Genomic DNA, 15,684 nt, shown 5'->3' with positions numbered 1-15,684 from the left:
GACAAACCTGCAGCCTTTGTTTATCTGCCTCTGTAGAATGATAGTCATTGATCTTGGAAAAATTACGTATTTTCATCGCTGCTATCTGTCTCGCCACTTTCTATCCTTGGTATTCACAAGGGGAGGATCTTATCACTTCTTGTCTGGGCAAAGTGGACACAGAGGACATGGCCAAAAGTAGAGATAAATGAATCAGTCTCACCAGCAGTGGTTATGTTAAATATATTATATATAGAAAGGAAAAAAACTAACTGAAAATCCATCTATTATATGCAAACAAGCCTAAAATGTCTATCTACACTGTAGGTAATGATTAGGACACTTTAATACTTTTCTTCCAAACTGCTTAGACTATTAGGTAAACAGTGTTGAACTGTAAATTGTGATAAAACAAAATTGAACACCACAGGTACAGGAGGAATTTAAATGAGTCTTTTCCTAAGAATGTAACAACCTCTGGATTTTTATTAGGTTTTTTTTCACACAGCAACAAATGGCGTTAACCAAACAACCCACATGACCAATGTAAATCTAAAGTATTGGACTAGTGTTATCTTCCTTGAGGCACAAAGTAAGCCTCTGTGAAAGTACGGTATCAGGAAGAGGGGAGCTGGCTTCGATGTAACCGTCATCAATCAAAGCGGCGCCGAAGGATGGACGGGTAAAGAGGCGAAGATGAGATTGTTCAGCTGTTTACAGATCAGCTTAGGGTACAAGCGGGTGATATAATTAGGCGACACCTGCAGCGATTTGCTCAGGCATGCAAAGCGGCATTAGGGTTTGGGTTGTGTTTCCTGTGGCACATTAAAATGAGGCTGTCATATTTACTGAAGCGGCACTTGTGAAGGGTAAGGCAATTATAAGCTGTGAACCGGGGCAACCCTCAGTGAAGCAGCATGTGCAATCAACCATGGAATGCCATGGGGTGACTCTGATATTGAGGACTTACTTTGTGGACTCTGGATAACGCAGGCTCACTCTGCCAGGAGTGTGTGCAAACATGCATTTTCGGGAATTTGCAATTTTCAACCTTTCAACCTCTATATATACAGAACTCAAATGATCGAAGGTATCGACAAGTATGACTCAACTGTTTCAGCTTCATATGGGAACATTCAGGGGGTCATTCAGTTCATTGAATGTTATCTAAGATTATATATAAATGTGTATTTGCCGATGCAGTGGTGATGTCTCATAATTCAAGGTTGGATGGGTAGTAAACACGTGAGCTTGCCCTCTCTGTGCCGATCATTTCCCCACCTGCATCAGTATTATACAGTCGTGTTCACCCGTTAAGAATGTGTCCTGTGAAAGGCCCAAATTTCAAAAGCAATGGGCCGATTCAAGATGTACACTTAAAATTATTTTAACCCCTTAACTAGGCTTTCACACCAAATGCGCAAGCATCGCATTTGAGCTGAAACACTTAATCAATGAAAGTTGATCGTTTGGTCGATCCACAGAAAATTAATCAGCAACTGATATGATTAATCTTTCAATCAAAATCAAAAATGCCAAATATGATCTGGTTTTCATAGTCTAAAACCAAACGATAATTCAAACACGCTGTTATTAAAGTAAAGCTTAGACAACAGCCTGGAGATGAATGATAAAGCTGCTTTGTATGATGTTAAAATCTTTACTTCAAATGCTTTGTTTTGTACGGTGTCTCGTGTAAAGCCCAGTATAGCTTCTCTTAAGAAATGTTAACCTCCCTTAGTAAATGCCATTCATTTTCACAAGGCACGCCAGCCTTCTCTCTACAGCAGGACCACTAGATTTTTATCAACATCCCAATTCATTCCAGATGATTACTTCTAGTGTAAAAAGGGAAAAGTCAATGGCATTGTCTGCAAACGGACAGTACCACAAAGCTCAGGGCAGTGTGCTGGAGCTGATAAACATCGACCTGCTGTGTCTTAGGCATATTAGCTCAGGCACGGCTATCTGACAGCTCACTGTGGACAACATGTAGAGGCAAAGAGCAGCCAGCCTGTCATCTGATTTACGGTGCGCTACCCTTCACCTGCAAAGCGGCAACCAAACTGAACTTCAAGTGCAAAGGTCAACAGAGGATATGCATTAGCTGGAACTGTAAAAAGAGAGAAGACAAGGGGCAAACAAAATGGCAGACAGAGTACAGGACAACTGGAGCCACTGTCCAGAGGATGAAATACGACGAGCATAGTTCATCAGCAATAAACAGACGCTGAGAGGATATCATGAGTTTGGGTATACAGATGTTGAAGCTGTATGCGAGAGCGGGAGTGCTTCTGCTTGGTCAACATGAGAGCTGTGGCAAAGTGATGAGTAGCAGTAGAATGATATTAAGTGTACAGTTAGGGATTAAGTCAAGACACTGTCAATGCATATGCCATGTCCAATTTCCAGGCTTATTGAAAACACAGATCATGTTAAGACTCTATTAAGCGCTGAATCAAATGACTCCCTGTAACATTCATAGTGCTGCTGAGTTCGCTAACCAAAGAGACCCTGATTTGATGGATCGAAGCAAAGCAAAATCATGAGTGTTCATGAATCATGAATATTGGACCTGTATCAAACAGGTAGGGAGAACGAGGACTCCCCTGGGATGGCCATGTTGCTCTGCCCTGCAATATAAGGTGTACACTATTACATGCTGTGGGGCAAACATTTCACTTTATTGTATCCTGATTCACAATTAGGAAAGAAGTAAAAACTATTTACTTTCACCCTTCAAGTCTGGATGAACAGTAAACTCATCAAGAACATAATGAAAAAAAATCTTCACTGAGCGGGCCTGTTCGCTTAATATTCCAAGCAAGGGGTAATCCTGAGGCAACCTTTGGTCTAGATGTTAATAATCTCCTACGACTAAATATTCTGCTATGCAATACTGCTTCATTCCTAGTTAATTGTGTGGAGACATCCCTTGCCATAACAGTATTAAATGAGAAAATTATTTATTGGAGTTGTTTTGTTCATAGACCTATGAAGTGGATCAGATATCACTTAGCAGCAGAGCAGGCTGTGGAATAAAGTACAAGTTTTAATTACCCTAAAGAGAAACAAAAAATGATATATCATTTCAGTATGTTAAATTTAAATGTATTAAGCCCTGTGGCAGGTACCTGAAGTTACTGTCAAGACAGAGACATGCAATATTTCATCTAAGGTGTGTCATATGATACAAGTTGGTATACAATGACAATGACATAGTATGGGATGGTAATACATTAACCCTCTAAACATTATTCATCATGAAAAAACAGCATCTATAGTCTAATAGCATGTACTCGCTAGAGTGGGGGCAGTTACACCAAACCTCGCAGCAATAAATAGCACCATATTTTTGTGTGACACACAATCAGGCAGAGTGTTATATTGGGAGGTGGCAAAACAATGGGTGAGAATTTTGCACAAATGCGGAAACTGAAGCAAAGTGAATATGTGAAGAAAAAGCCAAAACAAATTCCCAAGACCCTCATTTAACTTGTCAAACTACAATCAGAGAACTGAGTTTGAGGAAACAAACAAACTGTTCTACTGTATTTAATGCTTCACACAAATTAAACCTATAAAACGTTTTAGGAAAATTGGTTAATAGTAATAATAATAATAATAATAATAATAATAATAATAATAATAATAATAATAATATAATAATTCAGTTTAAAATGACATACATATGTCAATTTCTAACAGAGTCTTAAAGAGTCATTGACCTGTTCAGCAATGCCTTGATGTTGAACTGGCTGACCAGTGACAGAAAGGTTTCCAGTCACATATCTCACACTAAAAGACAACTCTTTCTAAAGGGCCTTTGAGCAAAGCACATCACCAAGCTGTCACAGAGGATCCAGCTGTGTACGCCAACAGACTCAAACCCTGTAAGCAACTCCTCTTTACTTCTTCACTGTAACTGAAACAGACTAGCATCCAGTACATAAATGTACTTTGGTGTAAGTATAATGTCTATATGATGCAGACCTGGACACCATTTTTACAGTGGATTCTTCATAATATGTTTCACATAGTACAAAAAAAACCCCTACTTGTTTTTATGATTTTAGAGGGCAGACAAGGTAGTAGATTTAAAGTCTTGCTTTCAAAATAAAACTCTTCTCTCCAGTCAAATTGCCAAACAGCTTGTGCTATTTGGACCAATCAAAGGGTTGTAAAACAAAATTGTAACTCGGAAATCCTTACTGCAATTAAAAGAGCTTACGCTGCAAGAAATGGGACGTTTGGAGAGCATTTCTAAGCCCGCAGAAACAAGGAGAAATCAGTTAACCAAGACACGCTGAAATAAACGCTCATTGAATCAGGAAAGCTTAATACTAACTCTACTAATGTTCATATGTAAACAGGTCATGGCTGTTGAAATACTGAAACAGAAGGTTTAAACCAGCTCGCTTTTGGTTTGAAGTGTTCAAAGATGCGCAATACATTATTTATACATGATATAAAGTCTGTGAGCTTATTCATTAGCTTATCTATTCAGTGGCCTCGAAAATCACCTTCACTAAATGCAAAGCAATGTCTCTCAAATAGCACTGATTGTATAGGTTCCATAATCAACAATGTGACTTTAAGCAACAGCTCCAACTCAAAAACAGTGTTGTCAGTCAGGGCAGAAAACAATCTGCCCTTTTACAGGTCTGCCTGCAGAGAGAGAGCCTGAAACACATTACAGCACCGTACATGTGGATTCTGAAAATCACTGAAAGCCACTAGAAGCTCCCTTATCATTGCTGTGATTGATGATGGAGAAAAGCTAATGCCTGTGGAAACAACACTAACAGTGTTTAATTCAGTGGAACGCTATGAGGCACAACATTATGACTGTAATACCTGTCTGAGACTCCAGGCTATTATCAAAAATTATAATAAAGGGCAGAGTTTTTAATACTCCTTCACTGAATAATATCCAACTAATTTGTTTAGAATGTAAAAATAAGGCAATAAAGAGCACATTAGCAATGATAACGTGAATAGGAATTATAGTACAAAGATTAAAAAAGAAAACAGATGGGTTTGATTTCTAACTGAATGAACAAACACACCATTTCATAACAGAACAACAAGTTTATTTAACCTGCTCTATTCAAGCACTGGCTTCCTGTTTCTATACTGTATTCTAGATATGGATGACTGCTAAAATGTATAATGTTACCATATTAGCTCAAACCTTTTGTACTGTGGCAGTTAATGTCATCTGTGTAATAAAAGGCCTTTGAAAGCAAAGTAGTGAGCAAGATCACAAAGATGAATCAGGCTCAGCTTACAAATATTTTAAAAGCAAGCAATTAGGAGGGGACATTTCTAACTGTGTTGACCAGTTTCAGCTTTTGCCCTTAGCAGCTTTTAGATGCCTGTCAAAACTAAGGTCTTGTTGTCACTACATTTTATGCTTTGCACTTTGATTTTAACACATTTTGTTAGTTGTTGGTTTCTTTTACATTTTTTGCACTTCTTGTCTGATTTTCTATTGAGCAATACAATATATTTTTACTGTGTACAGTATTATGTTGTCTGATTTCTATCAGTAAAGCACTTTGTGAATGATCTAATATGTGTAAATGTCAAAGAGTGGCCAAAACTATTTGCAGGATTTCGGACATTTAAATGATTTATCTACAAAGACCTGCCGTGTATTCATTAGCTTTTAGTAGCTGTCAGAAACAGGGGGAAAAACCCTGGCTGTGTTCATATTAGCTCTCCACTTCAACACCAGAAACCAGCTGGTGTGTAAGCTTTGGTTCCCTCTGCTGGCACATCTGCTAACTCTCACATGTACGTAAATTCAAGGTTCAATCTTAAATCCATATAGTTAAATAAGCAGCACTGCCACTGAGAACCAAAACATTCATTTTTTTCTTTTCTGCATTCCTAATTTAAATAGTAGCCCTTTAGCTCAAAGAACAGCACTTTTAATATACTTATGAGCTTTTAATGTACTCCGACACTTTGGTAATGCTGGTTTTGTTTGTGCAGATAATGTAAAATATACAATTTTTTGGTGTTATGATGGAAGAAAGGCCCCCAGCTTGGTCTTTTATTATTTTGACAGGTTCTCTGGCACACCAAACTATTGTAATATGTTGTTTCATTATCCATAAAAGTAACAGGATGTCATAAAAAAAACCTTCATGTGATTTCTTTCAACTATATATATATTAGAAAATATTAGGTTCCTCTATGCACTCAAACAACATGCTTTTTGTGATAAACAGGAATGTGGAAGAGTATCATTGAATCTATGCGCAGCTCAAGCCTTTGTTCAAATCATTGCATATGTCTTCCTGCGCAGCTTGAACTGGATCCATTTATATATTTGTTCTCTACTTAATAATAGAAAACCATTTGCCATGTTGAATCAGCTTTATATCACTCCAACATACCACACGCTGCTTGAGAAAAACACATACTTAGTGAGTCAAAGGCATAAAGAATGTATTGCTGGATTAATAAACACAGCCCAGTCGCTTAAGCAAAGATTTATAGGAAGAAACCTGTAACAATGGGTTGATGTGTCACAGTAATGTCTTCTAGATATACTGTAGCTCTACAAACACAACATACAGTATGGGGCCCAGATGGCTTGACTCAGTGGAGTGACAGGTGAGACTGGTGGCATGGAGAGTGCACCGGGTTTGACAGTTTCAAGCATTGCTCTGAAAGTAGACTAAAGTACACATTAACATTTGAAGAATTGGAGCCAAATATAATAGGCTACTTTTAAAAAGAATGTATTTTAACTCAGTATGATGCCATGTGGTGTGCAATTTGAAGGTCAAATGGTGATGATGCAGTAATTGGCCCTCTAAGATATGGCATGTATGTGTAGTAAAAGAAAAAAAAAAAGTAAGGAAATCATTCTCCTCTCCCTACAATTTGCAGTCAAATAGTTGAAATTATAAGTGACACTCTGCACGGTGCTGTGGTTTTGTCCATTTGTAACTGGAATCATTTGTTACATCCCTTCCTGGCTGATGAAAGCCACACCTTCAGCAGGGGAATAATTTGCAAAAACTGCCATGTCAAAGGCTGCTCCTGTCAGCTGTCACGTCCCCGCACGCTGGTGGCACGCCACTGTCACACCACTAAAGAGAGGCACAGAGACTAAAAAGAGCCATTTGCGTCCAATTGTGTTCCAAGTCTATTTTTAACCAAAAGCCATCAAGTAGTAGAGTGCCACAGAGTAATGAGCAGCCCCACACATTTCTTGTATTGTATTTTGTGCTTGTTGGATTGGTTTTTGGAAATATCTATTTTCATTAATATAAAGTTGTTGGATCTCTGAAAAGGCACTCATCCTACATAAACACTAAAAAATAACTCCAAACACTTAAAATCTAAAAAGCTGTCATTGTTTATTCTATATGCTTACAGTTTGAGAGTGCAGTGCTCACAATGAATACTGGGTACTGTAGGCAACATTTCACTATAAGCAGAAAAATACAAAATACAATTTCCATGGCCAAAACTGGGTACATTTGAAAAGGCTTCTACAGACATACAGTATTGTAGCCTATTATACAGACTACAGTATTAAACCTGCAAAATTTCACTTAAAATTAGAAGCCATGTGGAAGCCTTCCTGCATCACTTTCCTGATAACTTTTTAAAAACACTATCAAATTTATTACAATGATTAAGCCATTTCCTCTTCTCTAAAAGTGTTCTAATACTTCTGCTTAAAATGAATTGGTAATTCAAGTAAGCACATGACATTAATATAGCAGCAAACAACTATTTGCTATGTAAAGATATAGTGGAGTAATGGCGTCCTGAGCAGAGAATGACGTCACACTCCCTCTGCCTCTGTTGTTATCCGAGCTTCTCCCTGCTTTGTTCATACAGCTGCACCAGCCGCACGTGCCTGTGAGTCCATCCGTGTGAAACTGTTCGTCTGTGAGAAGAGCGATGTAACGGCTGGTTCTTTTCTCATCTAACACGGTAAATTAAGGGTTTATTTCGACCAAACCAGAGTTGGTGATTGTTGGAAGAGAGGAAAGACTAACAAAGACGGTTTTGGTGAATTTTATTTTGTTTCTGTCTAGTTTGAATGAAGTGTGTTTTATCTGCGATGTAAAATTACTGTGTTTCTCAATGGAGTCTGGTGGGCTGTAGAGTTTTGGTCTGAGATGCTGGTGCTCTAGTGCGACATTTAGTTGCAGTGAATGCCGCTTATAGTTCCTTTAAGGATTTAATCAAGATTTTTTTTTCTCCTGAGTCATTTGATTGAAATTTTTGGCAGTGTAAATCATTCCACATGTATCTACTGAACTAAAAGACTTTTTTTCAAAGCTGAAATCTGTAATCTTTTAAAATATCATTCATTCAAGAATTTATCTATTTCAGCTTTTAAATGTGTGGAATTGTGCACATCCCTAGTATTTAGTTCAGTACTTGTTAACAAGACAGAAAAAACAGTTAAGGCACTTAAGCAAAAAAGACGACCACGACTACAAACAACAACAACAAACTGCGTATCTCAGTACACAGTAGGGACCAAAATGGAGGAAAGGGGCTTCAGTGAGATTTTCACAATCCCACGTGTGAAAGCGATTGTTGCCGTTTTGAGTGGGCGTTCATATAAAAACATTGTTTGGGATTTTACACCAAGAAAACAAAATTACATCACTACAGTTAGCAAAGAAAAAGACTCATAACTTCTTACATTGAGTAAACATTAAACATAAATATTTCAATTTTAAATTGTCAAGCAGTACTAAAACTAACTTCTTTTACTCTGGCTGGTTGGAAGTTGGACGTTTATTTGCCTCTAACCTGTGAAAGCCCAGCCATAAGGCAAACAGCTTGGCAGCCTGTACAGTAAGTAAAGTATATAAACAACAGGTGGTCTTCAGTGCCAGAGACCCAACTCCTCAATATTAGATTCACACTTTGAGAGGGAAAGATTCAGTGTGGCACCTTGACAAATCTCCTGTGGGCACAGGTTCAACCATTGCTCTTCGCTAAGAGTGACATAACTTTGTGCCACTTTCTCAATAAAACGAGACAAACGTCTTCTTCACTCTTCTTTACAACCAACTCATAAGCACTCATTTCTAAAAGGGGCAACATATTACCAAATCTCATTTTGATTTTGGCCTTTTCATTCCAGAGTAACAACAGAAAAGCAAATGCCATCATGGCATTGTCCTGCTCTCACTGGTTAAGATCCAGGTTCCCAAGGTTCCAGCTGCTGCAGAATTATATTCATCCCTCAACTGTCTCACGCTCATTTAGATAAACAAGTTAGCCAACCCACAAATGATGCAAGCGTTCACATCCAATCTAATTTCATTCAAATTTAATAAACTAACCATCAAAGTGAATGCAAAGTGTCAAGATGCTACAAAGACTATTGGATGTAAAAGTGAAAGATTGAAATGATACTGAGATACAGTGAAAAGTCAAAAACAAAAGGATTAAGAGCATAATGTCAGATTATAACATTTAGCCTGCATGAGTCATCATGACTGTTGAGCCAATTAGCAGGTGAATCAGCTTAAGATGTGCACTATCACATATTTTAACCAGAGAGGACAAAGATGAGAGCAACAGATGGGAGCCCTGAATCCCGACACCTCGAGGGGCACTTTGTCTTAACATATGTTTAACACAGAAATCGACAGACGATAACGTCCACTGCAGATGCTTCAGACACAGTCAGTATATAGTCCCAACAAACTACACTCTATGGTTTTAAACTTGGGCAACAAGTGGTTGATTGCTACCAAAAATGAAAAACAAAAACAAAACATGCCTTCCAAACATGAAAGGAGTTTGCCGTTTCCTTACCGTCATAGCCGTCTGCTAACAAACCAAACTGCTCCAGCACCTTAACAAAGAGGACCACAACCACCAGCACGGCAATCATTTCCAGTCCCTCCAAGTTCATAGTCAACATGTCGGATGGGTCACAGCCTGCCCATGGCCAAGGACGCAGAGCTCAGCATGCAGCACTGTCTGCAGGCCATTTAACTCCACTTAACAGCCCTGCATCTCTGGGTCTGATGAGAGACCGGCACAAGTCAGAGAGGGAGGGAGGGGGAGAAGTGTGTGGAAGAGAAAGCAAGGACGGGGGAGTGGGTGGAGGGGGGATGGAGTGGCAAGGATAAAGACTAGGGGGCGTGAGGAGAGAATGGAAAAAAGAGGCAAGGAGGATGGGGTGAACCCGAGAGAGAAATGATGGACAGAATGCTTAAAAAAAAGTCAAATGATTGATGGTGGTGAACCACCACAAATGGATGGTCGCTTTTTTGTTCACCACGGAAAGGGTGCAAAATCATTATTCACCAACACGCTGTAATTCTATATGCACTCACATTTATTTATATTAGCCAACAAAAATACTTTGTAGGCTGTGTTATTTTTGGTCCAGATGGAAATATCTTAACTATTAGATGCCATGAAACTGTTCCCATCAGGAACCAAATTTTTATTTGTCCAACTTTGATTTATGACCAAATACCTGCAAAACTAATGACATTCCCATTAGCTGTACTTGTTTAGTGCTAATTATCAAATGTTAGCATGCTAACAGACTAAACTATGATGGTGGACAATGTAAGTATTATACCTGCTAACATTGGCATGTTAGCATTGCCACTGTGAGCATGTTAGCATGCTGATGTTAGCATTTAGCTCAAAGCCTCACAGAGCAGCTAGCGTGGCTGTAGACTCTTTGTCTTGTTAAATAGACAAAACTTTTCCAAATCAATGTCTATTTCTTGAAATTGTCCTAACTATTTAATCATCTTGTGTACAATTACTGCTTTTTGTCCACTGTGCACACATATTTTCTGTATGTTTTTCTCTATGGATTTATTTTCTCTGACAATAATAAACCACAGCATTAAGCTTTACTCTTGATCAAGGCAAAAAGGTCACTTATCCTTGGAAGAAAATCATAAAGGGGCGTATAAAATACCTGTGTTAATTAGAGGTCACAACATGTATGAATTATGTGTTTAAGCAGTGGTAAATTATAGATGGTTTTCATTTTAGCCATGATGGATTCCATGTTTCATAAAACAAATGGATGGTCATTTTGATCCTTTTATTTCACACAATATACAATTTATTCACAATTCACACTATACAGAAATAAAATGTCTGCAAATGTGGATTAGAAATAAATTAACACACCTACAGTTGCATCTCCACCTTGTCAGTTTTCCATAATAATGCAAAACATTTATACTTTAAGACATACTGTACTTGCAAAATACTTCACAAGTAAGAGTGGTAAAAGATTAACAAACTTAACAAACAACCTGTGAAGATATAATAACCCATAATATCTCTATGGTACCAAGACAACAATAGACAGGTTGATGGCTGGAAACACACCTTATCGGGACATTTTGTCTGAATGAAATCACAGCACAATTGCTGTAGTAATTTCACGGACAGAAAGAACATCTTGCAATTTCCCTCTAAGCCAATGATGTGAAAAGATTTCCAATAAATTCCACCTTTTCAATATTTACTCTGTTAAGGAACTAATAACAGGTGTGTCTGAGCTGAGACTCAACAAAGAAGCTGAACTTATCAGTGTAAAATGTCAGCTCGAGAAATAATCTGTGTGTGTGACCTCACCATCACCCGGATTAAAATAAAGTATGAAACCTTAAGGGAGAGGTCAGACAGAAAGACAACACTGCAGAGAAGAAAGGACTCAGAGGTTGCGAGCAGGAATGTGCCTGCGGTCAGCAGCAGGTGGCTGCTGGAGACGAAGGAAAATAATTCCTCTGAAAATCTGGTATCTCCTGATTCTCTCAGTAGATAGCACTAGCAATTGTTTTGTATTTTTCAATATCCAGTATTAAACATGATAAGGTATATATAAAATGATCAAACATTCTTCAGTCCACCTTTCAAATCCAGAAAATTCATGCCTATTTCCTTCACTGCATCCCATCCTATAGATACTATAACAGACATTTCCACAATTTTACAGTGTGACCTGGATGTGTCTTTAAAATGGGCCATATTAACTTATGACATCTGGCTGACAAAAGCAAATGAAAGAAACCTGTGGCTTCTATCAAATTTTCAAAATGAGCCAAAAAAAAAAAAGAAAAGAAAAAGCTTTCTTTCATTCAGAGCAATAGCCACCACAGCCTAGTACAAAACACAGGAGGATGACACTTCCAAGACACTCTTTGCATGATGATCAAGAAAAAGTGACAATTTAGTTAATGATTGATTAAAAGCTGCCCCACAGATAACGTCCCTTGCACACCCTCTCAAGGATGGAACTGATCCCACATTCATCTTCACAGCCCGTCAGCTCAAAGGGAATTGTTAGGACAGAGATTTACCATGGAAACAACCCCTGCGCAAGCTATCGGGCAGCTCATTTAGCCCACTATCGGTTACTTTTCTTTATTTGTGGCAGCTAAGCAAGAGCCAAATATAGCTCCCCAGCCCCGATACTGTGTAAGTGTGTGCTGTCTATTGTCCTACAGTCAATTGCGTAGGAAAATCCTAGAGAACGGGTTGTTGAGGTGAAAAGAAGGTGTGATAGAAGTCTAGCAAGCACACGATGTAGCTAGACAGAGAGAAAAAGAACTTCCAGGGGTGTTTTAATTTGAAAAGGTGTGGGATTTTTACTTTTTGTCTTTTTCTGAGGTGTGTTTCTATTCAACACTAATTTCAGAACATGACCTAATCTCAAAGAAACTCAACTTTCTAACATCTGCTCTCCAATCACTTTACAACTTTTGCATAGGGTGTAATCAAGGCCCTTGGCTAATGTTAATGAAAATAATCAAGGTCTGTGCATGTCATCAGCACACAGTATGCTGTATCAATCAGGGTGTGATTGGTGATGAAGGTAATTGCCAGTGCGGAGCATTGTGCTGTGTTGGTTAAAGCTGGGAGCATGCACTTTACTATAGGTGGCAGAGAACATCTGCAGTACCTACAAACTGACAAACTGGGTTATAAGAATATCGCATGAGCAGTGTATCAGTCCAAAATTAAAATAAGTTGGTGAGTCGTTGATACCCATTAGGAATTCTGATAATTATGTTAATGATTATGATAATACACAAACAATGTAAACTCTAAGCTAAGAGTTTATTACATGTTGATATTTGAAAACAAGACTGGATGCAAGTTTGCTTATGCTGATTGTCCCTAGATAACTTTCATGACATTTTTTTCTCATTGTGAGCAAATCCCATTAAACGAACAATGAAGTTAGCTTACTAACAAGTACTGCCTGTGTAGCCAAAGCCTGATCTCTCTTATTCCTCTGTGCCATAGAGCTCCATTGATGTCCAAAAACTATTGAAATGATCTACACTGTTGAATTGGGTGACATGTTCCTTCAATACCATAAACATGGGCACTGTAGTTTCATTTTTTACTCAAACCCACATAAATACTATTAACATATATACTAGTAATGCTAAATATGACAGCACCAATTTATATCAATCTGCAGCTGAAAATAGTCCCTAACAAATGCAGTCTTTCCACCTGTTTGAGTAACATTTGCTAAAAATGACAGTGCCCAGCTGTTTTAGGGAATTATTTAGCCTTCTTTAAAAATGAAAGATACACGTGTGACCCATTTATAAAGATCTACATCTTCGGTAGGAACAAATTGGTGCTGAGAGCCATAGACAAACTGGGTAAGTAAGAAAATATTGAGAGATTGAGAGTATTGCCAGCCTAACCTTAAATATATTCAACTTACTGATGCACCAAAACTCTTAAAGGATTTTCAATTGTCTATGGAGACTAAATCACCAATGCTGACCATCTCCTGTATCTACAGTACCTGCATGAAGCATAAAATCAACTTGAAATTTCTGGTTGTGTGCAATTTCTCAACAAGTATTCACAATTAGGTCAGGATTAGCCATTTCAGCAGCCCTCCTTCTCCTCCCTATATTTAGGCCTATTTAAATCAAAGTGATTACAGCTGTGATTGGTGGGCCTGCAGTTAAAACCTTCTCTTAACGTAAATGAACACAACAGAAGGAAGAATCGGTTTCCTTATGTTTACTTAAATGAAGTTACAATTGAATTCCCATCTCCAGACAAAGCGCAGCACTGCAACATGGAGTTAAAACAAATTAATGTCTTTCATTTGTTTAGAGAAATTACGGAAGAAGGCCCCGGTAGCCTGTAACCTTCAAATAATATAGTTAATTGCAAATGAATGTGATTTGGGTCTTGTTAAATTCCTAGTAGTGGATTGCAGTACAATGAGTTTGCAGTCAAATTTGCTGTGCAAGACATTTTCTTGGAAAGAGAACATAACCTAATGTACATGCAATCAAATCAAACATCCTTCCCTTTAATAGAAAACAACATTAAAGGGCATTCAAGGTTCTGCTATGCAAGACAGGTCCTCAATGAAGAGTGAAATCTTGCTAAATAAGTATTTCAAATAATCTGAAAGAATCTCCAAAGATAAACTTAATGTATCTGGTTACATTCTGACCACTTGATTTTGATAAATGACAACTTGACAGGTCCCACATTTATTATCCTGCTTCCTTCAGTAAATGATCATAATTCATCAGATTGACATGTATACATATCACACTTTCTTGCAACTTTTCAATGTTGGATTGACATGCATTGCATTGCAGCCCATCATCCCGTTCTACAGCACCATCAAAAACTAATGACTTTCCGCTTTGGCAATTGTTAAAAGCAATTGTGCAAAAGTGACCATTAAAAGGAACCACTGTTTCTTTCATCTCTTCTTACTGCAAGAAGCTTGTTGGTTAGATTTTGCTGCCATCAAGTGGAAACAGCAGGAATCAACAACTCAAAGCTCTGAACCTGGCGGAAGAAACCCAGGAGAAGCTGATCAGTCGAAACAGCTCGAGTGCAAAGTAAAGAGGAAATAAATACTGTAAATACAACTAAACCTGAATCGATTGTTTCCAATATTTTTACTTTTTTTTTTGATTATTAGGGCATTAAAATATTGGCCATATGTTGTGAAACATCATACTATTTACTTAAAGGTTTGCTTGAAAAAAATGACTTGATTTTTGGATAATATTACTTACTTTATTCTGTTCTTCTTGTCTTCATTAATAGATGTATGATTTATTTTTCTTCAAGGTTATGAGGAAAAACAAAACGGTTATGAAGACATTCCCACTTTGGATATGAAGCTTGTATGGGTTGTTGTCTCATCTGCCTCCACTAACCCCTTTTTGAACTTTTTTTGTTGATAAAAAATACTTATTTTGCATTGTGTATCATCATTTATATTTAAAAAAAATATTTTAATTTGGATTTTACAGATTTATACATATATTTGTCTCATTTTAGGGATGTTTTAATCAATCATTGTAGACTGAATTGTCTCAGGTGTTGGAGGATTATGTGAATTAATTTTACTAAGCACCTGTCTACCACGTGTGCATTAGATGACACTAAGTTTGAATACAACTAAACCAAAAATGGTTTCTGTATCTTGTGTTTCTGACTGTAAATTAACTAGTACCTTCAGAATCATCTTACATCTACACATCACAAACCTGATAACAAATATCAACTCACTTTGCATTTTGATAGTGCCACTGGCCCAATAAAAACTGTAGCTTTAATTATTAACTTGCCGTAATATAATCAATATGTTGTCACTTGATAAATACCAATCATATGAAATATCCTTACTTGGTCTGCAAACAGTATTATGGATCC

At 37.6% G+C, this 15,684-nt stretch overlaps 1 protein-coding gene across 15 annotated transcripts in view; it reads right to left on the bottom strand.

Annotated features, from left to right (window-relative positions):
• Window positions 1-15,684, bottom strand: part of kcnip4a (potassium voltage-gated channel interacting protein 4a) — a 146,101-nt gene that overhangs the window by 39,314 nt on the left and 91,103 nt on the right. Inside the window, exon 1 of one of the 15 annotated variants that reach the window (XM_044183625.1) lies at window positions 9,796-9,991. The exons of 13 other annotated variants lie outside the window; for them this stretch is intronic. In XM_044183625.1, coding sequence (XP_044039560.1) covers window positions 9,796-9,904 — 109 coding nt within the window. In that variant the 5' untranslated portion in view covers window positions 9,905-9,991. Of the gene's footprint in view, window positions 1-9,795; window positions 9,992-15,684 lie in introns of those variants that run through there. One more of the 15 variants, XM_044183635.1, reaches the window with a different exon arrangement.

This window comes from Siniperca chuatsi, linkage group LG22 (assembly GCF_020085105.1).
Source record: "Siniperca chuatsi isolate FFG_IHB_CAS linkage group LG22, ASM2008510v1, whole genome shotgun sequence".
NCBI classification, from domain to species: domain Eukaryota; kingdom Metazoa; phylum Chordata; class Actinopteri; order Centrarchiformes; family Sinipercidae; genus Siniperca; species Siniperca chuatsi.
Note: the sequence above shows the minus strand (reverse complement) of the source record. Positions and strands in the feature narration are given on the sequence as shown.